Source organism: Pinus tabuliformis, chromosome 1_1, assembly GCF_031772625.1.
Source record: "Pinus tabuliformis cultivar Carrire ecotype Pingquan chromosome 1_1, CPIR1, whole genome shotgun sequence".
NCBI lineage: Eukaryota > Viridiplantae > Streptophyta > Pinopsida > Pinales > Pinaceae > Pinus > Pinus tabuliformis.
Window position 1 is genome coordinate 151978277 of NC_142297.1, and position 22288 is coordinate 152000564.

General features: G+C 38.2%; 1 protein-coding gene across 2 annotated transcripts in view; it reads left to right on the plus strand.

Moving 5' to 3' along the window:
• Positions 1-22288, plus strand: part of LOC149212060 (MADS-box protein SOC1-like) — a 332389-nt gene that overhangs the window by 143871 nt on the left and 166230 nt on the right. For both annotated transcript variants that reach the window (XM_089391675.1, XM_089391674.1), the window contains 3 exons: positions 9636-9697; positions 9799-9898; positions 10010-10051. In XM_089391675.1, the coding sequence (XP_089247801.1) occupies positions 9636-9697; positions 9799-9898; positions 10010-10051 (204 nt within the window). The remainder of the gene's footprint in view (positions 1-9635; positions 9698-9798; positions 9899-10009; positions 10052-22288) is intronic.

The following is a 22288-nucleotide window of genomic DNA, read 5'->3' on the forward strand; positions in this document are numbered from 1 at the left end:
TGCACCTTTCGATACTGGTAGGGTGCAATGATTGGGGAACGATATCTTCAAACCCTAAGGGCCTAGAAAAGTGAAAAAACTTGCTCAGAATCAAAGAAAGATGGAATGAAAATGAAGAGCTCAGGTTTAGCTCCTACCTGGTCCTGACGGTGCAGAGAATAGTCCACCGGTTCTCCAGAAATCAACTGGTGTAATTTGAGGGGGAAAACCACTCCAGAGCTCCAAAATCCCAAATTTGAAATAGAATGATGAAAATGAAAGGTTGAATGACCGACAAAAGAATATGATGTGCTAAATAGTGAATTAAACATTTTTGACCACCACCTGAGCATATGTTGTCGCATGGTTCAAGCTCTTTAAAAAATAAACCTACCACTGAGCATAGTTCCCCACGGCTCAAGCTCGTTAAAAAATGAGCCCACCTTCGGTAAATAACCTTTGTGATTGCCATGCTATCAGCCTTTTGAGCGTTAGCTGTGTTCATACCATCACCTCCATCCTTTTGGCCGATCATACGCTTCCACTAGATTGTTTACCCTTTTGAGGAACAGCTGTGACGAGTGGTCCTGTTAGCCAACCTCTTCACATCACCATGTTTTGAGAAGTTCCAAGCTTACTTGGAACCAGTTGCTAACCTAAATGCCACTCGTTCCTCAAAAAACAAGTCTCCTTTAAACTCTTTTCAGACTCGTTAAATATGAAAAGATTGTCGAGCTATTGGCCTTTCCAGCTCGCTAAAGTGATTGGAAGTGCCATCCCTCTTGTATATTTTAATCTTTTTCGGACCTGAGGGATTATCTCACGAAAAAGTTCGAGCGCTTGTCTTTTCGGCTCGCTAAAGTGATCGAAAAGTCATCCCTTTTGTATTATTTTATCCTTTTTCGAACTTAAGGGATTATGTTACGAAAAAGAACTGCTGGAGTTTCCTTTTCGTTCCTTTTCAAACTCTCTAAACATGAAAAGTACCGAGTTGTCTTTGTCGTTAAACTTGTTAAGACAATAGCGACAAACTTGTCCACCTAGACAAGAACGAGTTTCACTGTCACTAGACTCGCTAAAACATAGCGACAGGTTTGCCCGAAGGGCAAATTATAGAAGAAGCATATGTTATCCTCCTCAAGCTTGAAAAAAATAAAGAGGTACTGGTCAGCAATGACTGGGGAAAAGGGAAGAGAACTTGAAGAAATTTATGTTAGCAGGTCGCTCTTGAACATGACACTTTCACTCTGCCACCTTGATTGAGTCGGGTTGGGTTATTCCGTTCACCAGTCATTTCACCATTGGTATTCCGCACCATCCATCCCTTGGGGTTAACACTACCAATCCATCTCAGCGTCGCCGATATGTTCAAGAGAAGTCATTCAGTTGAGAAACCACCATCCAGTTAATGCCTCATCCACTGCAATACCTTCACCCTCCATTTTTCATGATTGCCATTCTTGAAGCTTGTGTTGTTAGATCGTTTTCACCTCCAGAAGATCATTTGCTTCGTTTCGTGTTGTAGATGTGGGATACATTAAGGCCCTCCTACGACGGGTCACTTCTTGTCGACATCAACTCATTATCCAAGAAGTTGACTTAGAAACACCCGTTTTAGTACTTTGAAGCTTGCATGCCTCAATGGCAAGTTTTTCACTTTCGGCGACAGGTTGACATCAATGGCCTTCGACTGAAAGATTTTGCGTGGTGTTCGACATCGGATCATATATTCACACCACGTGAATTGTACTGTAGTACCTTGAGGGTCATTATCATTATCGGTGATTCCTCTCGCGTCTGTTAACAACTTACATTATTGGCTGGTAATCAAGCGATGTCTCTCCATATTCGACTTCAGAACATACATTCAAATGGATTGACTTGTACATCGGGCGATGATTGAACGAGATTGAAGACCCCGGATCTAGTTTCATCCATCCGGGCTGCGATATATTCAGGGATATAAAGACATCAAATGTACACAGAAGCTGCATAGATGGTCATCCGAGCCAGGGATGATGAATCTACATTTAAAGAATCACCAGTCTGCATATGCAGACGACTATCTTTTCTATGTACATGAAATGAATTTATAAAGTTGAGCATGGGAATGCCCCCCTCAACTAGATCATGAAAATTATATTATGATGATGTATTGTATTGTATCTTATACAGGTCACCTTCCAGGTCGAAAACCTCGGATCCTCATGATAAAGCATTTCACTCGACATCAAAGATTTATGACTTCATGCTTTAGGGGGCAACTGTTATAGACATATTTGGGCACTGCAACCCCAATCTTATATGTAGATAAACTAAGGCTCTTTAAACCCTAAAAGTGTTGTTTCATACCTTAAAGGATCATGGTCAACTGATTACATCATTCCCCAAAAGTTCCACCTAAAAAACCATCCAGAACTGGCCAAAACAGGACCATACTGACTGCTCCACTGTTAGGGTGCGATGCATACTGACTCCTACACTAGCCAGGTGTGATGCATACTGATGAGGCCTTTTGTAGGGTGCGATGAGCGAGGATGGACAAATGTCCGAGACAGTTTGCTAAGTGGATGCTCATGGAATCTTCTAGAAACTTCTCCTATGACACTTGCCTCTCTGAATTCGCCTAGGGATGAGTAAGAGATCCAAGAAATCTCCAAGTGGAACCAAAAACAACAAGTGGAATGACACTAATAAAAAACCCAGAGATGTTTCACACCCTTGCACACATCTATAAATGGATCCCTTATCTGAGAGATCTGGAGGTTGGAACTTTTTAATTTGCAAGGAAGTGCTGATAGTTTGTGGTTGAGAAAGAGCATTGTATTGTTGGTGTGATCTTGCTTTTCATGAGGTGAAGAGGGCTTTGATGCTGGGAGGATGATGCTGGATCAGACAGCTGGGTTGTAATTCTCCCTTCTATTTAATAATGTTCTTTGAGTTTTCTTCCATACAACTGTGCAATTGTGAATGTTATTATTTGTAAATGCCATTGTATGTTCATTGTATTTCTGATTCTGTAATGCTTATGATATGATAGATCAAGATGCTTTGGCAGCTTTTTGTTATTGTGTTTCTACAGGTATTCTCTAAACGGGATAAGTAGGAGAGGAGTTGCAAGTTTTGTCAAGGGGGAGAGAGATCAAGCAAGGAGTTAAGAGGAAGATCCAGGTTGGTTCCTTTGCCTCTCACTTATCTATCATAGATAGAAGAAATCCCAAATTGCTTTGATTGTTTGTTTCTAGGATAGCTGCCAATCCTAGAGGGCTAGTCGATCGAAAAGACACTAGTTTTCCCGGAAACACTACTACATGTAAGATGGCCATCATCTCTTTCTCATATGTAGATTGTCCCAGATGTTTCCCACTCAGGTGTTGGTTGGTGAAAGCCAAGGGTCGACCTTCTTGCATTAAGACAGCACAAATACCAGTACCTGAAGCATCACATTCAATCACAAAAGATTTGGTGAAGTCGGGTAGTGCCAATACTGGACTGGAACCCTTGCATTGTTTGAGAGCTACAAACGCCTGTTGTGCTGCATCAGTCCAAAGGAATGAATTTTTTTTGAGAAGGTTAGTGAGGGGTCTATCAATGCGACCATAATGGCGGGAAAATTTGTGATAGTAGCCAGTGAGGCCCAAGAATCCCCTCAAACTCTTCAAGGTGTTTGGTTGGGGCCAATCTTGCATTGGCTGTATCTTTTTGGGATGAACCCTGACACCTTCACAACCCACATTGTGTCCCAAATACTCGACTTCTTCCACAGCAAATGAGCACTTGGACAATTTGACAAATAATTTGTGCTTCCGGAGTAGTTGCAAGATTTGGTCTACATGATGAAGATGATTTTCCCAGGTTAGGTTGTAGATGAGAATGTCATCAAAGAAAATGAGGACAAATTTACAGAGATATGGTTTCAGTAGGTGATTCATGAGGCTTTGAAAAGTAGATGGAGCATTACATGGACCAAATGTCATGACCAAGAATTCATAATGGCCTTCATCAGTGCAGAAAGAAGTCTTGGGAATGTCTACTTCTTTCATGTGTATTTGGTGACAGCCAGAGCAAAGATCTAGCTTGGTAGAGAATTGAGCACCATGTAATTAATCAAGAAAATCATCAACAACTAGAATAGGGAATTTATCTTTCACAGTGAGCTTGTTGAGGGCCCAAAAGTCCGGACACATGCATCATTCCCCATCTTTCTTTAGAACCATGACCACTGGCGATGAATAAGGAATGATGCTAGGATGAATAACACCTGCTTCAAGGAGTTCCTTTATGATTTTTTCAATTTCATTCTTTCGGGCGAAAGGATATCGATATGGGCGCACATTAGGCAGTTGGGTCCCTGGGACCAAAGTGATGTTATGCTCATGTTCCCCTCTAGAGGGTGGAAGCTCTTTAGGTTTGTCAAATACCTGATGGTGGCGGTTTAAGACCTATTGCATCTTAGGATGAATATGAAGCGTAGTAGACTCTATGGCCTGGATGGCATTAAACTGGGCGATGATTCCATGATGACCCTTTTTCAACAACTTTTCCATTTGATGCGAGCTGATGATAGAAGGAGCACCTGCTTGGAGTCCATGGAGTGTATGGATCTGGTGATTCTACTTAAAGCTCATATATAACTCCTGGAAATCCATTGTGATTGGGCCTAGTGTGCGAAGCGATTTAGCACCCAAGAGAATGTCACAACCACCCATGTTAATCGCAAACATGTGCATCTTTAGGTGGTAGTCTCCTTTCTGAATTTTAATATTTTCGAATCGGCCTTCACATTTCATTGTCCCACCATCAACAATAAGGACCTGGAAATTAGAGACTACCCTTACAAAACAATGAACATTTTCGGCGACTCGCTTATGGATAAAGTTACGAGTGCTGCCACTATCAATCAATACCACTACAGGGTGATGTTTAAGAAAGCCTTTGATTTTGAGAGTTTGGGGCGTAGAAATGCCCGCCAAAGCATGTAGTGAGATAACTGGCTCCTCTGGCATAGTTGTGAGGTCATTGTCTTGCTGGGGTTCCTCAACTTTGTTGTCTGGTCCCGCAAGGGGTGGGGCTTCCTCAGATGAGTTGTGATCAGTAACATCAATTTGAAAGAATTTTGGTTCCTTGCATTTATGCCCTGGGGAGTATTTGTCATCACAGTAGTAGCACAATCCTTGTTTTCTTCGTTCAGCCATTTCTGCTGGAGACACCTTTTGAACCTTAAGTGTTTGGGTAGGTCCTTGAGCCTAGGTGGAACACCCCTTGGCTATGAAATTTGTACGAGTAGACTGGGCAGCTAAGGCAAGTTCTACTTCGACAACCTTTTTGGAAGCTTCTATCCATGTAGGTGTTTGGTGCATCTGGACATGCGCTTGGATGGCTTCTTTGAGACCACTGATGAAACACTCCAAGTAGAATTCATCTCCTAGACCTTCCGTTCTGAAGGCCAATGTCTCAAAGACTGCAATGTAGTCTTTTACTATTCTTGTCTGTCGGAGCTTAGTGAGACGGCCCAAAAAATTGGATTCTTTGTCAAAGCAGTCACAAAGGGCTTTTGAGAACACATGACACGTTATGTTCCCGAGATAATATTTCCGAAGCCACTTCCACCATTGCCATCTTTCTTGGTCTAAGTAAAGGGCTCCCACACGTAGTTTAGTTTGATCATCATGGATATCATTCAGGGTGAAATATTGTTCCATTTGTGCTACCCACACTATCGGATTAGGGCCATCAAATTTATACATTTCCAGCTTGGGTGGCCGAGGTTGGGAATTTTGGTGATTTCCATGAAAGTGAATATGATGGCTAGTTTCTCCTTCGTGGTGTTCATCAATACTATGTGCCTCCTGATGATATCCCGTCATGCTCATGGTGAATTATTCAAGCATTTTTGAAATGTCGTCCAGTTGTTCCTTGAATGAATTGAACCTTGTTTCAAGGTGCTCGATCTTCTCTTTGGCCATGACTTGAGCTCTGGTTTCTACCATACACAGATCCCGGTCAGTTGAAGTCACCCCAAAAACTTTTGGGACCGCCTGAAAATTGACGCTGACGAGTGAATGGTACCACTGCGATTAGCTTGTCGTCCTAAATCTTATGGGCTAATTCTCTTGTAAGCATCTCGGGGAGGACTTAGACTTTTTTTTGTTTTGTTTTGTTATCCTACTCCGGACGAAGCTCTCCTCCCCACAGAACAATACTGTAGTGGCCAAATGCTAGGAAACTTGATCTTCCCAAGGTCCTGTGAAAATCGAGCCCATACTATAGCAGCAGCGAGCCTCACTGCACAAAGAGTCATATCTGCCTATGAAACCCCAATTGTTCAATGTGAGTTGTATTGCGACGACAGAACCCCAACTGGTGGATTTGATTGGTGCGACGGCGATAGAACCCAAACTGCTAGATCTGAATTTTATTGCGGTGGTAGAACCCTAACTGGTGGATATGATCTGGTAGATAAGATAATGGGTGATCTTTAGAGAGTCGAGGGAACTATGGTCACAAAGGAGTGTCAGGTGCTACAGATCGCAATATACATAAGGGTCCAACAATAGTACTCGACCCAATCTTTCAGGGCACTAACTAAGGAGGATCAACCGTACCTTTAGCCGTACTACCCAACTACACTATCGTACACGCGTGTAATCTCCCTGAGTGCTATACTCAGTGTATTGTAGCAGCAAGACGGCCGACGGCTAATCTAAGGCGAGGTTTCAGGTGAACCTAGGGGGCTTTCGATATAACCAGATGGTATGTGGAAGTGCAGTCCCTGCGCAGTTCTGTCTAATGCGCTACTACTCGAAGGGGTACCCACATGGGTTACGAGGGAGTCCAACAAGCGTGACCACCTTTTGTATTTCCTGCGTGCATTCCTCCCCAAATTCGCACGTTTATGCGCTCAACGACAAATCCCGTGGTTTAAAGACGTTGGAACACGTCTTTAGCCTAAATTTTTTTATGCAAAAATGGAGGTACCATCGGCCCTGGCAAGTGATCTGATACCACTTGTTATGCTCTTGACCTACGAGAAATTCTAGAGTACCAAATAAGCGAATAAATATAAAGCAGAACACAGAATAAAATGAGAAAAACAACAAGTATTTTATTATTCAGAGATAAAAGCAATGTTCACTTTCCTCTTCGAGGGGGCAACCTCTAGGAGAGCAGAGCTCGATTACAAAATAAGACTCGATGATCTTTCCCTTCTAACTATGACTATTTATAGTTAAATGACTTCAACAACCTAACGACTAGTGGTCCTTTGTATAACATGGGTTAACCACTTTATTTATTAATTATGGCCCGTTTGCAACTAACTGTGGTCCCTTTCTTAAATGCGGGTCAACCACTTACAATTATTAATACGGGCTTTATCTACTTTTTAACTAACTATGATTATGACTCGACCCTATTGGGTTTATTACATAAATAAAGGGGTTAGGGTTGGACCCTAACAGAAAATATATGCTCTATCTGCAGATTAACAAATAACCTTAGTGATTTTGGCTCACACGAGGCTGTAGTATGTATTCTCTTTTCTGTTTATTTCATTTATCTCTGTTTTCTTCTCAGATGACATGTAATAGTATCTGCTGGGTGTATTTTTATGAAATCATGGATTCATTTATCTCTAATGTTGATCTTAGATGCTTGTGACTAGTAAGATCTAACATCCTTAATATGCGCTCCATGTAATCTGATATGTCATTCAGTGCTTAATTTATCCATTTTGTTACCAAAGTCAGAGGCATTGGATTCTACCTTAAACCTGGTGTATTTGATTTCATTTCTTCATATTCTTCTTTCACACTTATTACAATGAAAAACAGACTATGCGCTTCTATAAGCTATCCACCAAAGCTGGATATTAAGTCTTCTAATGAGTTTTCTTTAATATCAATTGCATCTACCCTCTTGAAAGAGATTTCAAACCAATTCTGTTTTAAAGTGTGTTTAACGTTGAATGTAAGTGAACAATTTTAGAAAATATTACAAACACTTCTATGATGTCCTAGGCACTGACCTCTCCTCAACACGCAAGTTGTCTCTAGGATATAGAACAATCCTCGTCTTCACTAGGCAATGCAACATAATCAAAATCTGAATCCTCAAAATTGTAACTCGAAAAAAATCATTAACAGTTATACCTTTGGATTGATTTTGTTGCAACACCTTCGGTTGTTGACCTTCTGATTTTTGCACATTATTTTTCGAACCGCTTGCATGAGGAAGATGAGACTCTTATGGATGAACTTTATTATTTTGAAGGCCATTCCTTTTTTGAAATTCTTTCCTCTTAACTAAGTGTTTAAAAAATACAAAAGATCTTAAAATATGACTTGGACCACTTTAAGCAATATGAAGCACATAAATATAATCTACATTAGTGACCACTGATGAGCATTAAAAAAAATCAGAAATATTAAAGAGTGCAAACCAAATAAGAAAAAGAGCAGAATGCAAACCGAATGAGAAGAAAAGTAAATGTAAAGAAGTGTATCAAAATCATTGTGTGCTTTTTCCTTTTCTGGGCCAATTTTAAATAAACCCGCCATACTATCAACAAAGTTATATAGTCCATAGGAAATTGAAAGTTGAATGAGAAAATAATCAATTGTAAAACGATCTCGAAACTTGGGCATGCTTCCCTTTCTTCCATGTAATATTAACAACGTTGCCATCAATACCATATAGCATTAAATCCTGATTATTTCCTCAATTTTGTATTGAGAATAAATATGCTAATAATATCTGTATTCATGTATTTTTATAAGATTATGTAACATGGTATATTACAGCAAGTTATATATATGATCATATCTTCATGAAAAATATAATAAAATAAGCCTTCATCAATGTATTTAAACTTTGGTGCAAATATACTATATATATATAAATTATAGTCGTTTTCATCCAAAATTGAAGTCTTTCCTAATGGGACCCCTTCCTATGTTCTATTCTTGCAATTTAGGTAAGGTGAAAAACCAATCTTCTAAATTAAGACTTAGCAATTCTTTGCATACTTTTGAAATTAGTTGAGCCATATATTAGGTGAACATGTACGATTAGGGGAATATTTTTCATATTGAAAATTGATTAAAAGGATCCTGAAACCTTAGTAATACCACCGAAAACAAGATAGAAGAGGGTAATAGATATTTGTGCCCCTTCATAATGTCTTAAGAAAGGGTAAAATGTGTAAAAAATTGTGTGCTACAAATATGGGTAATGGTAGAGCTGGTTTTGAACGTCAAGTGAATTAATATCTCTTTACAATCTTTGCCAAAATTATGTAGGGGGTAATTCAAAATTTGTATTGACATACGAACCTTCATATTTGGACATTAGATTCGTGAAATCTAATGTTATTGTTTTAATAATCACTCTTCAAAAATATAACATACGAGTCTCAAAGTTGCATTCAACAATGGATTTTCTAACACGGTAAAATTATTGATATTAATTTTATTGAACTTCAATTCATTTAAAATGGAGGACATGTTGGGATCTCTCTAGCTAATTTCCATAGAGGCAAGTATATTGAGTTATTATATTTCCAAATCATTATGGATTTGGATTGTTTCTTATCGATTTTTCCTACTTTAAATTTCTAAATGTCTAACAATGTTTTACGATTATATTTATGCACGCAGTGTTTAAAACAAGAAATTGAAAATATGGAAGAAAGAGTTAGGATACTTCAATCCACACAAAGGTAGTGTTATTTCCAAATTCAATCCAGGCAATGTAATGGACTATTTTATATTACGAGTATGTCTTATAGTGTTTTGAATGTTTTCTATAAATTGTTTGTAGAAAGATGTTAGGGGAGGGCTTGGCACCATGTTCAATAAAGGAATTAAATCAGTTGGAGAGACAAGTTGAAAAAGGATTGAACCATGTACGAGCAACAAAGGTAGTTATATAACATGATGTAGCTTATTTTTGTATCTAATTTTATAGAAGTAATGCTATGATGGATAGCTTCCACATTAATCAAAATGTTGTTTTGTGGTTGGCATAACAGACTAAAGTACTTGTGGATGAAATAGAGAACCTTAAACAAAAGGTAATGAGCTGGATGATAGGTCTCTTTTATATAAGTTATTTGAGAACGTACAATGACATGCATGCTAATTTAGAATATAAATGCAAATGATAAGACAAATTCTTTTGTTATTGAATTGGAGATAGTGCTTTAGATTGTGTCAATGATTATTTACAAATAACAATGTATTCATTTATTTATTATTTGTAGTTGTTCAATTTTATGATATACTATGGTATTTAGTTAGACTTCTTGCATGCTCATATTTTCTTATATCATATTTTTATTTAGTTAGACTTGTTGCATACTCGTATTTTCTTATTATTTCTCCATAACTTGCTAAGTTTGTTTCCGCATGACTAAATTGAGTGTTATGTTTCATTTATCAACTCATATGATTGTTGATTTTATTTGGTAAGGATAGTTACAAGGACTTTATAAAGTTGATCTCTTTTTTTTTAAAACCATCTTATATTTACAATAAAATGTTTACAACAAATTGTAAAACAATGAAAGGCTATATATAGATGAAATCATATCCCGTTCTTGTGAGAAATAAGAACTAAAAGAAAGTTAGAGTAATCAAATGAGTTTAATGATTGAATACCTCTTATTAATGGAGCCCCTTTGGATAGAATATGATGGTAAACTACATCTTCCCACATAAATAAGGCAGATGGCAATGATCTAATCTAATGTGCAAAAACTTCTTTGCACCTATTCTTCAACAATATAAATAAAATTATGATCCTTAGACAATGAAAAATCTGTGCAAGTGTAGGGTGAAGCTGAGTGCAACAATCCTCAAATAACAGAATCTTGCAATTAAGAATTACTTAAGAAACATTAAGCATTGATTGTGAAGAAACTACCAACACTACTTGGAATATTGACACTATCAAAAGACATACATATTCATCTCATCTTGTGAAAAATATTGCACATTATAAAAAATCCGTCCCTTGCATAGCTTGGTGTTGGACAAAACCCCCTGATAAATCACCAGGTATGCAAAACTCTCAACGTATAAGAATGACAATATAAGTAGATACTGTATAAATGATGAATTAATCTATCCTTTGAATCTCTAGATATCTAGTGAGCTTTTAGGACCAAGAATAATGGATGCCTTTGATGAACTATGGAATATAGGGGATGAGAGTCATAGTATTGAAATTTTGTACAAAAACATGAACTCTATTCTTCCCAAAAGTTTCCAACCATTATAAGTTCAACTTATACAACCTAGTGGCTTAAGCCCTAAATAGAGTTCCTTGTTAAGAATAAAGCTACATGTAAAGCAATAGATATTGAACTATTATATTTCTATTGTTATATTAGTGTGGTTGGATAGACCCTCTAACTGTTAGTGTACTCTTCATTTCCCATATATATACGAAGGAAACTTAGTTTTATAGTCACCTCATCTTGTACATTTCTTATATTGTAAAAGGAAGTTTCCCCCTCAAACACATTTCTCTTTCATTCTCATATCTATTTATTCATGTTACTTCTCTGACTACTTTCAAACTATTTTTGTGTTTATTATCTAACATTTGGAAGCATAGATTATGATTCTAGGTCTCTGCTCCATGAATCAAGATATATTGGCGTTTTTTATATAATGCTTTAGTTTTAAGTTTTGGACAAAAAATGTTTTGGATGACTCAGCGAAAATGTCAATACATTTGTTGTTTTTAAAATTTTCATGTTTTGGTTCATTACACTTTTCAAGACGTCGATTGTGGAATTTAGGGTTTGACGAGTATTGAAATAAGTTCCAAATGAGAACACATGGAATTGTCACTATAACTTTCTTGGGGGAAATTTTAGATTATACTTTGTGAGATATATCTTTTGGAAGTTAGGGGTTCTGAATAGTTTTGAAATTAGTCTTAAATGACAAACTTTAAATTTTTGCTACAACATTTTTTATGAATTTTTACATTTTGAAAGTTTCATGATTTTGTGGATATATATTAAAGTAAATATGGTAGAAATGTTTGGTTTTAAGATGTTATAATTTGTGAAATGCCAACACTGGAAATTAGGGTTTTTGATTAGTCCGAAAACTAGTCTCAAACATGCATTTATAATTGTTGAAAATTTGCAGTTAAGGGATGAATTTCCTCGAATAAAACTTCATTTATGAAAATTGTAGAGTGACTTTCTATTACATAAATAGTAATACACCTTTACTTCAATTGGTAATCAAGAATAGATGATGAAAAATCTCTTAACTCATACTTAATCAATCTTAATTGTTCAATTGTTATTTAGTCATCAATATTATCATTAATATTATTACTATCCTTATGATACTATAATACTATTATTAAGAAGGAAATACATGTCACCTTTCCTACTTGGAATTCAATCATGCCACCTTGCACATCTCTATCTCTTTCATGGCACTCGTAGCACTTTCTCACCCTAATGAAGAATTACTCTCTCTCTCTCTCTCTCTCTATCAAGGGATTCATTACACTCTCTTACACTCATTATTAAAGACTCGTCATAAAATATTCCTCTTACGCACTCTTCGATGCATATGTTGCACTTTTTCCTTTAAGGTAAGAGTTACAAGGCATGTGTACCTATCTCCTTTTATGGAATGAGTTACAAGGCACGCATACCTCTCTCCTTTATGGCATGAGTCACAAGGCACGCATACCTCTCTCCTTTATGACATGAGTCACAAGGCATTCGTACCTCTCCCTAAATTGGCATATGTTACTCTTTCTCAAGGCTTATGACATGAACTTGTTTCTCCTACTATATATATGTGCCTCATATCCTTAGTTCTTACTTGTGCATTGTGAAAGAAGAATTCGAACTTGTGAAAGAGAGAGTTGGAGAGACTAGAGAAGGGGAGAGAGAGAGAGAGACTATCAGAAATCTTCTTGCTAAAACTAGTACATATTTGGAATAACTTACTCGTGCTATTGATATCTCATTGTATTATGGTTCTTTGCTGAAAAACTAATTTATAATAGAAGAAGAATCTAGTTGGGTTTTCCCCTTGTGGATTTTGCCCTGGTCATTGGACTTAACTTCTCTGTGTCTTATTGTGTTCTTGCATGTCTTCTATTGTGCATATGGTTTATGTGCTATCTACAATAGCTTAATTGATATTGCAGCAGAAAGATGATTCATAATAAGAAATTGTTTCAACATAGAACATCAAATCTCAACATGGTATTAGATCTTTGGTGAAGACAAGGCCAAGAAGGCAAGAGCTTATCCCTTCTCATTTATTGCTGAAATATCACTTGTTGCCCCTGCTTATTTTCTGCTAAAAAATCACTTGTTGTCCTTTCTATTTTCTGCTAATTTGTAGCTGAAATATCACTTGCTGTCCCTGCTCATTTCCTGTTGAAAAATTACTTCTTGTCTCTTCTATTTTCTGCGCATTTTCTGCCCCTGCTCATTTTTTGATGAAAAATCGCTGCTTGTCCCTTCTATTTGCTGTTCATTTGCTACTGAAATATCATTTGCTGCTCCTTTTTTTGGTACTGAAATTTGTTTGACGAGATCGAGATGTGTTCTTATTTCTTCAAGAATGAAGAGAAGTTTATTGTTTTTTCGAATTTATGCTCTTGGAAGGCAAGGTTGAATATGACTCTTAAAGAACATAATGTACTGGAGTATGTTGAAGGAGAGGTAGTAGAACCAACAAAAAACTCTAATGCTGCTATTAACACTTGATACAGGAAAGGAGAAGTGAAGGCTAAAAAGATTATCCTTGACTCCATTGGAGACCATCTCATCACCTATTAACCCAACCTAAAGAAATACAAATAAATGTATGATAAGATAGTTTGAATGTATTAGGTGAACAACCTGAGTCAAATTCTTTATGTGAATAATCAATGCAATGATATTAAGATGACCAAAGGATAGACCCTTGAAGCATAATTCATGAGGATATCTAAAATGAAAGATCAGTTGTCAAATAGTTGGTGAAACTGTATTTGATAAAGAGCTTGGAGGTATTTCTCCAACTTGGGAAACTTTTATTACTACCATCAACAACAATGAAAAGTTTCCCACATTTGATCTCCTTGGAAAGTGTAGTCAAGAGGAGACCCGAATTATTTCCCAAGGAAGAATTCCCAAACATGATGAGGGACAACCTACTGCCTTTGCTATCCAAGGCAACAAGTTGTTGACGGTGTTGGAAATCCTTGAACCAAGGGGGTCTCCTCGATGTGAAGTTTTAATTAGATCTCACACCATTTGGAGTAGGAGCCCCATCCGGTGTATTGGTTCAACTACCACGTATTCTCGTAGATTTTCCTTGACTACAAAGTTCAGCACAAGAGAGTAATACACAAGTATCTCCAAATCAGTAAGTGAGTATGCTTTGTGAAATGTTCTGTTGTGGAAAGTATTAAGGATCGCCGGAATGAATCATTAATCAACCAACGAAATAGTTCACAAGGAAGCAACATTTTTTGAAGAAAATACAACACACCATCAACAAGATAAGTACCAAAGACACCAAAATAGTACAAATGAAAAGAACATACATCACAAAGATTCAAAGAATAGTCTTACAATATTCACGACATATGCATGAAAGAGTGTTGGCTCAATGAGCTTCTGAATTAAGTAAATGTTTCAAGATACATCAAGACAAGGAACACCACTAGCCCCAATAGTGGAGCATTAGAGCAGTGACTTGCTCCTCCAAAACAACTATCTTCGTCTCCAATGCCTAGTAGGAGGAGCCAAGGTGAAGAGTCCTTTTGCATATTCAATGAGGGTGTATATATAATAAATGGGGTGATCATTCACCTCCCTTGTGACTCTTGGACTACGTCATGACTGTTTGACTTCTCTAAGGCCTTTCGAGTTCCTACATGACTTTTCATATTACATGGATGACTCTTGGACTTCCAATTTATTTAACATTTCTCTAATATTGAATTTACATAATCCACAAAATTATGTGGCACATGATGACTCATGACATGACACTGATGACATGAACTGCATGATGACATGGCAATGTCAAGTCACCCTTTTCTGCTAGTTTCTTTGTCTTCTTGAAAGATGGTGCATGTTCTTCTTCTTCTTCCTCCTCATGACTCGAAGATAAGGAGTCTTCAATGTGATCTTGATATTTTGTCTTCTGTTGTAATCTTGTGTTCCTTTGTATTCTCACTTGATGATCATCTGGTTTCTTCAGCTCCATAGGTGTCTTCTAGCATGGTCTCCTTCTCCATCTCCTTCATCATCATCTTGTCATAGCGTGAAAGAATACTTGCGACTGCAATCCACTCATGAGAAGATGACATTAGTCTGATAATCCCCTAATTTAATATGTTTCGTGAAATCACTTGTTAGGGCTAGAACCGGTGACTAGTTGAGTGAACGACTTAGGGATTGTGTAGTTCCAAAGGTCAAGGTCGGGGATTGGGGCTTGAGATTGCGCAATGCACTGTTTTGGAGGCCTGGGTAAAGGAACTGTGTAGTTGAGGGACTCAAGGGCTCAAGCTAGAGACTTGAGGCTTGAGACTATGTAGTGCACAGTTCTAAAGGCCTAGGCCAAGTGACTGTGCAATTGAGGGACTGAGAAGGTCAAGCTTGAGGCTTGAAGTTTCCCAATGTGCAGTTCAGATAGGAGAACATGTTGGAAAATTACACAATTGAGGGGTGGAAGGGCTCAAGATTGAGGCTTAAGGCCTAAAGTTGCCCAATGCATAGTTCAAGACAGATAGAGGCAAGGGGATTGCGTAGTTGCACAGTTCAAGAGATCAAGGTTGAGGCTTGATGGTTGAGATTGCACAGTGTGTAGAGAAGGGTGGCTGGAGGCAAGGATTGCATAGTTCTCGAGCTCAAGGACTGGGAATGAGCACTGAGATTGTGTAGTGCATAGTTCTAGGAGGAAAATATTGTGCATTGTGCAGTGTGAAGAAGAAAGGTTGTTGCTTGAGGATTGAGACTGCGCAGTGTGTACTTCATGAGGGTTAGATGAGGATGAGAAGCTTGGTCGAGTAGTTTTCCTAGCTTTGACTAATTGTGGGATCAGTGAGATGAAGTTGAACAAGAACAAGACTTGAGCATGATTAGACACTTAGACCACTTGATGACACAACACAAGACACTTAGAACATACTTTCGTCAATGCAACAACATTTTGACAGCTCACCCCAAGTGTGACACTAAAGATACACTTTGCGACGACACTTGAAACTTTTGGAATGAGTGCGATAAATGTATACACGGTAAGAATGAATCATTATCACCAAGGTTACTCTTTAAGACAAACCAAAACTACATTTATATGATAAGCGACACTTCCCATGTCAAAAGACATCCTTTTCTACATGAAGAGAAAAGTGCAAACGACACTTGTGATATGCAAACGATAGTACAAGAAAGACATGCCAGAGTGAAGATAGCATGAAAATGACACTAATTAAAGTGAAGGCAAGAAAAAGTGATAGTCAAAAGCATGAAAACAACACCTGCGAAAGTGAAGGCGCACAAAAGCGGCTGTTGGAAAAAATCGCTGAAATAGATGTACAAACGCAACCAAAAGTGAGTGACTATCAATGAAAGTGTGCACTGAATGTCGACATGGGTTGAACATTGCACAAGCACTGTCTTGATGGAATGTGTTAGGTCATTTCAAGCTTTCGTGAAGGAATGCGCTCATGAATTCATTACGGACTGAGCATGTGAGAGCAGGGGACTTCAACACTTACAACCGAAGAAGGGAGCTGAAAGACATAACAAAATATTAACCGACCAAGAAGTGACTACGGAATCACTGATCACAAGGTCCATAGTAGGCTATAAAAAGTCAAGTATATGCAAAATTTTGGAGGGTGTTTGTCGTAGAGACAGTAGAAGCATAAAGTAAGAAGAGGCCATCACTATTCGATAAACCCTACTCCTAGATCCAACAGTTCGTTTAAATGGAACATAGATTTATCAAAAGTCCAATGCTGCAATTTCCATAAGCATGACCACTATGTCTGTGACTATCTAGAAAGCAGAAGAGCACTGCGATCCAACTACAACAATTGTACCAATAAATATAATTATAGAAGAAGAAGAGAAGCTCCTTCTGCTTGTAAATAAAGCTACCTTTCTTCAAGGAACCCAAGGTATGATAACAATGCAGCTGAAATATAATCATAATACTTTCTTGTTTCTTATCTTTCGAGTTCCTCTGTTGTAGATTCTTGTGATAGCTAGTTGGTTTGTAGTGGTGTCTCAAGGCACTTTATTGGTTATAGAGAAGTGCTCTCATATATGGTTGAGAGGGAGACAGATTTGAAAATCATTCTTGGAGATAGCTCTACATATCATATAAAGGTATTTGGTTTTGTTTCTTTCCGTCTAGATCAAGGTAAGACTATGTAGCTTCAAGAAGTTTTGTATGTACCTGGTTTGAAAAAGATCGGGTATCCATATATGCATTAGAAGATAAAGGAATGAAAGTTTCGTTTATAAATGGTAAAGTTCTCACTTGGCTGATGAAATCTAGCATGAGAGGTGCCTTCACTATGGGATTAAGATGTAAAGGGTTGTACAAAGTCAATGAAAGACCAATCCTTGCGCTGATCCATGACAACAATCATCAAAGTGAACTTTGGCACCAAAGGTTCCCTCATCTGCACTATAAAGCATTACCTCATGTGAGAAAGATGGTTTTTGGAATGCCGAAGATTAGAGCAGATCATGATGGATTTTTCCAAGGGTGTGCAAGTGGAAATAAATTAAAGGGACTATTCCTTTCGAGCAAAATAAAAACTAGTTAGGTACTTCATCTTATATATTCTGATTTATGTGGACCTATGCTTGTAACTTCTCTTGGTGGATATTTGTATTATATATTCTTTGTAGATGATTTTTCTCGCAAGAAAAGGATTTATTTTTTGAAAAATAAAAGTCAAGCATTTAACATGTTCAAAGACTACAAATGTTTGGTAGAAAACCAAACTAGAAAGTAGATCAAAATCTTCAGATCTAACAATGGAGGAGAGTTCACTTCTAATGATTTCATTGACTTCTATAAAGATGTTGGAATTAGGAAAGAAGCCGCCGTACCATAGAACCTAGAAAAAAATTGTGTGGCAAAAAGAAAGAATAGAACTATCATGGAAGCAATGAAAGCTATCTTGCACTATTAGAAATTACCAAATTTCCTATGGGGAGAAGCTGCTAACACCGTTGTCTATGCCAAAAATAGATCTCCTCACCGTGCCTTGAACAGAAAGACTCCTGAAGAAGTCTTCACTGGTGAAAAGCCTGAGCTTGGGAACTTGAGAATCTTTGGTTGTCTTGTTTACTTCCATGTGTGAAAGAAAAGAGGAACAAGCTGAAAGCTTCAGGTAAGAAAGGTATGTTTGTTGGTTATTGTAAGATCTCTAAAACTTATAGAATATACACACCTGGTCAAAGAACTATTGAATTTACCAGGGATGAAACATTTGATGAAGATGAATCTCTTAGAAAGGAAAGAGACACTCCTCTTCCTCTTACTAATTTTGATAGACAAGATGATGCATTTTAAATACAAGAAGATCTCGAGGCTGAAACTGATCTTGCTGATGAACTCATCGAGGCCATGGACCCCTTAGATCCTTTTCCATGTCATCCTCCTACTAGAAAGATACCATTATGGCTTCGTGACACTCTACAAGATGTTAATAGACATGCTTCCCCCGGAGGAACCTTCAGAGAAAGCATGAAACTATGTTGGTTCCAAGAATGTGTAGTAGCCATGAGCAACATTAGTCAAGTATAATGACGCACTTTTGAAGAGGTTGTGAAATATTAAATGTGAAAAGATGAAATTGCTGAAGAATATGAGACTAATATCATTCCTAATGATGTATGGGAAGTAATTCCAAGACCTCAAGGTAAGTCTCTTGTGTGTTCTAAATGGCTGTATAAAATTATACATGGTGCTGATAGCAGTATTGAAAAATGTAAATCTAGATTTATGGCCAGAGGTTTCTCTCAGAAAGAGGGAATACACTATGTTGAGAGTTTTGCACCTGTTTCCTTATATACTACCATTGGATCTATTGTGGCTCTAGCTGCTGGCCAGGGATGGACTCTTCACCAAATGGATGTGAAGACTACTTTCCTGCATGGCTTCCTCCAGGAAGAAGTATTTATGGAGCAACCATAAGGCTTTGAAGTATATGACCGAAAACTCCTGTGTAGACTGAAGAAAGCCCTCTATGGTTTGACGCAATCGCTAAGAGCTTAGTATGCTCAAATTGATAGCTTCTTGATGAAGCTTAGTTTTACTAAAAGCAATGCTAATCCAAATATTTACTTAAAACCAATCCAAGGTATGCCTTTGATTTTGGTATTATATGTTGATGATTTTTTTTTATATGGTGAACCTCTTATCGTTTTGTGTAAGAGGGATTTAGCGTCTAAATTTGAAATGAAAGATCTTGATTTGATGCATTACTTTCTGGGCCTAGAAGTATGGCAGAGACAGGGTGAGATTGTCCTTACTCAAGAAAAATATGTTTTCAAGCTTACAGAAAGATTTCGCATGATAAAATGTAATTCCATGAATTCTCGAATGGAGATGAATTTCAAGAAGGTATGTGATGAAGTTGCAGGACCTAATTTGGCTAATCCTTTAGAGCATCGACCACTGATTGGGACACTGATGTTCTTAGTGAACACTAGACCTGACATATGTTTTGAGGTCAATACTTTGAGCCAATATATGATTACGCCATAACATGCACACTAGAATGCTGCAAAGCATGTGTTGAGATACTTGCATGGGACCATCAATTTTGGATTGAGATATACTGCTGAAGATATAAGACTACATCGGTACTCTGACGTTGATTGAGCTAGTAACTCCAGTGATGGCAAAGGCACATCTGGGTTCTGCTTCAGCTTGGAATTTTCCATGATATCTTGGATGAGCAGAAAACAAAAGGTTGAAGCCCTTAACATGACTAAACTCGAGTACATTGCAGCTAACACAGCTAGTTGTGAAGCAGTATGGCTAAGGAAGCACTTTGGAGATTTGTTTGAGCATGTATTGAATACGAGAGTAAATCTCATGTTCCATGACAAGTCTAAGCACATTGATCAAATATCACTATATATTGGATATGGTGCAGAGAGGAGTAGTAAGACTCTATCATATTGCGACTGATGATCTAATAACTGACATACTTACCAAGCCTTTGCCAAAAGGGAAATTCTTGATTATTAAAGAGAAACTTGGACTGATGGATGTGACCCATCCTAGGGGGGATGGTCATGGATAACGAAGTAATGCCCCCAAGCAGAGACTTGGTTGTGCGTGATCCTTGACAAGTGGTAATCCTCACAGGAAGAGATGATACTTCGTTGTGCATGATCCTTATCAGGTTGTAATCCCCGCAAGTAGAGATTTTGTTTTTTGTGATCCTTGACAAGTGGTCAACCCCCCAAGCAAAGATGAGAGTTAGTTGTGCGTGGTCGTTTTCATGTGTTGACAAGTGGTAATCTGCCCAAAGCAGAGCTAAGACTTGGTTGTGCATGATCCTTGTCATATGTTGACAAGTGGTAATCCCCCTAAGCAAAGATTATAACTAGTTGTTTGAGATCCTTTTCATGTGTTGGAAAGTGGTAATCCCCCAAAGTGAATATAGGGTGATGGATGAATCTCCCCTATGATGATTCTTCTTCATTAGTGATCCAGAATGGATCTTGTATCAAACCTCTAAGTCTAACTCGTCATATATATTAACTATCGGGAAACACTATCGCAGAGGAAAACATTAAAGAATGGCGGAAACCCAAGTAAAGCGAAGGTTGAAGTAACGTTGCACCGGTGCTGCAGATCGGCCAGATCAATGGCCCAGATTAAATTGCCAATATCGCATCGGCGGAGGTCAGTAGGGCATATCGGATCAATGCGTAGATCAACGGCGGAGACCACGTATATCGCATCGCAGATTCCAAAGGGGAGGACTTAACCAACAGGCCCGAAGACTACGCGATATGCACAGACCCGAAAGGGTTTATAAATGCGGCTTTATATAATTTGAGTTCCGTGGTAAACGGTATTTCGGGCGGGCTTCAGGTGGTAAGCGGTATTGGAGAGGCTCCGCGCGATTGCATACACTGGCTGACACGTAGCAAGCCGCAGGAGAGAGAAAACTGCTTTTCGGGCGGGTAATCTCTGCGCAAGTAGGCCACACGAAATGACTGTCAGCCGTTGGATTAGCGATCACGGACCGGATGGTGAAGAAGGCACGAGCTGGTTGGATGATCAGGTTGGATGCGAACCGTTGGATTGAAGGCAGATCAACCGTGGACTTGCGAAAATGATAAAACACGGACCCGAGAGGGTTATAGGGCGGACTTGATATCATTTGAAGTCCGGCTTTGACTTTTTTGTCAGATTTTCTATGTTTTCTGTGTATTTCCTTTCGAAACTAAAAATATGTTGTTTTGAGGATTTGTATCGGAGGAAGGCCAAACGGATGGTTCCACCCGTGCCTACCAGTGTTTTCGCCTGTTAGCTGCCTCGTGCCCCAATGCCTTAAGCGTTTTACAATGATTATTTAAACGCTCAACAGGGAGATGAAGGGACAGCGTCGGGAGCCAGAGAGCTCAAGAAGGGGATTGAACCGACAATGCCGATAGGCTTAAAATCCATTCAATGGTAGCACAAAAGAGAAGTGAGAGTTTAGAGACAGAGGGGAGACAAAGAGTCAGAGAAACACACCACTACGAACAGTTGATCAGAGGCACTGAGAGGGAGAGTTTGTGCACTCTTTAGACTCTGGATTTTTGAGTGAAATCCCTGTGTAATATCACTGTTGTTGTGTTACGGCTCTGATTGAGCTCACACCTGTAAACTTTGTTCTTGAAGACATAATATAGAGGTCGACACTGAAAGCTGGACCAGGAGACGTAGCTAGGGGGTCTGGTGAAGTCCTTTATTATTTTGACTGTGTTGATGTGTGTTTATTATGTTTTATAACCGGTCATTGTCTATATTATTCACAATCTGCTTGATCCGTTGCACTAAGTAATATAGGCATTTTCCTGCACGAGTCTGTAATACCTTTTCTTCTTTATTTTGTATCCATTTCAGATCAAGTGGTATCAGAGCATTTGGTTTTGGTTTTGGTTTTGTTAAGGTTAGACAAGCTTGTGCTGGATTTTGAATGCTAACTAGATTAAAGCTCAGACTAGAAGGAGAACTTATTGAGACTAATCCATAGATTGGAAGAGTCTATTCTCAGAGGAGAATGGCAG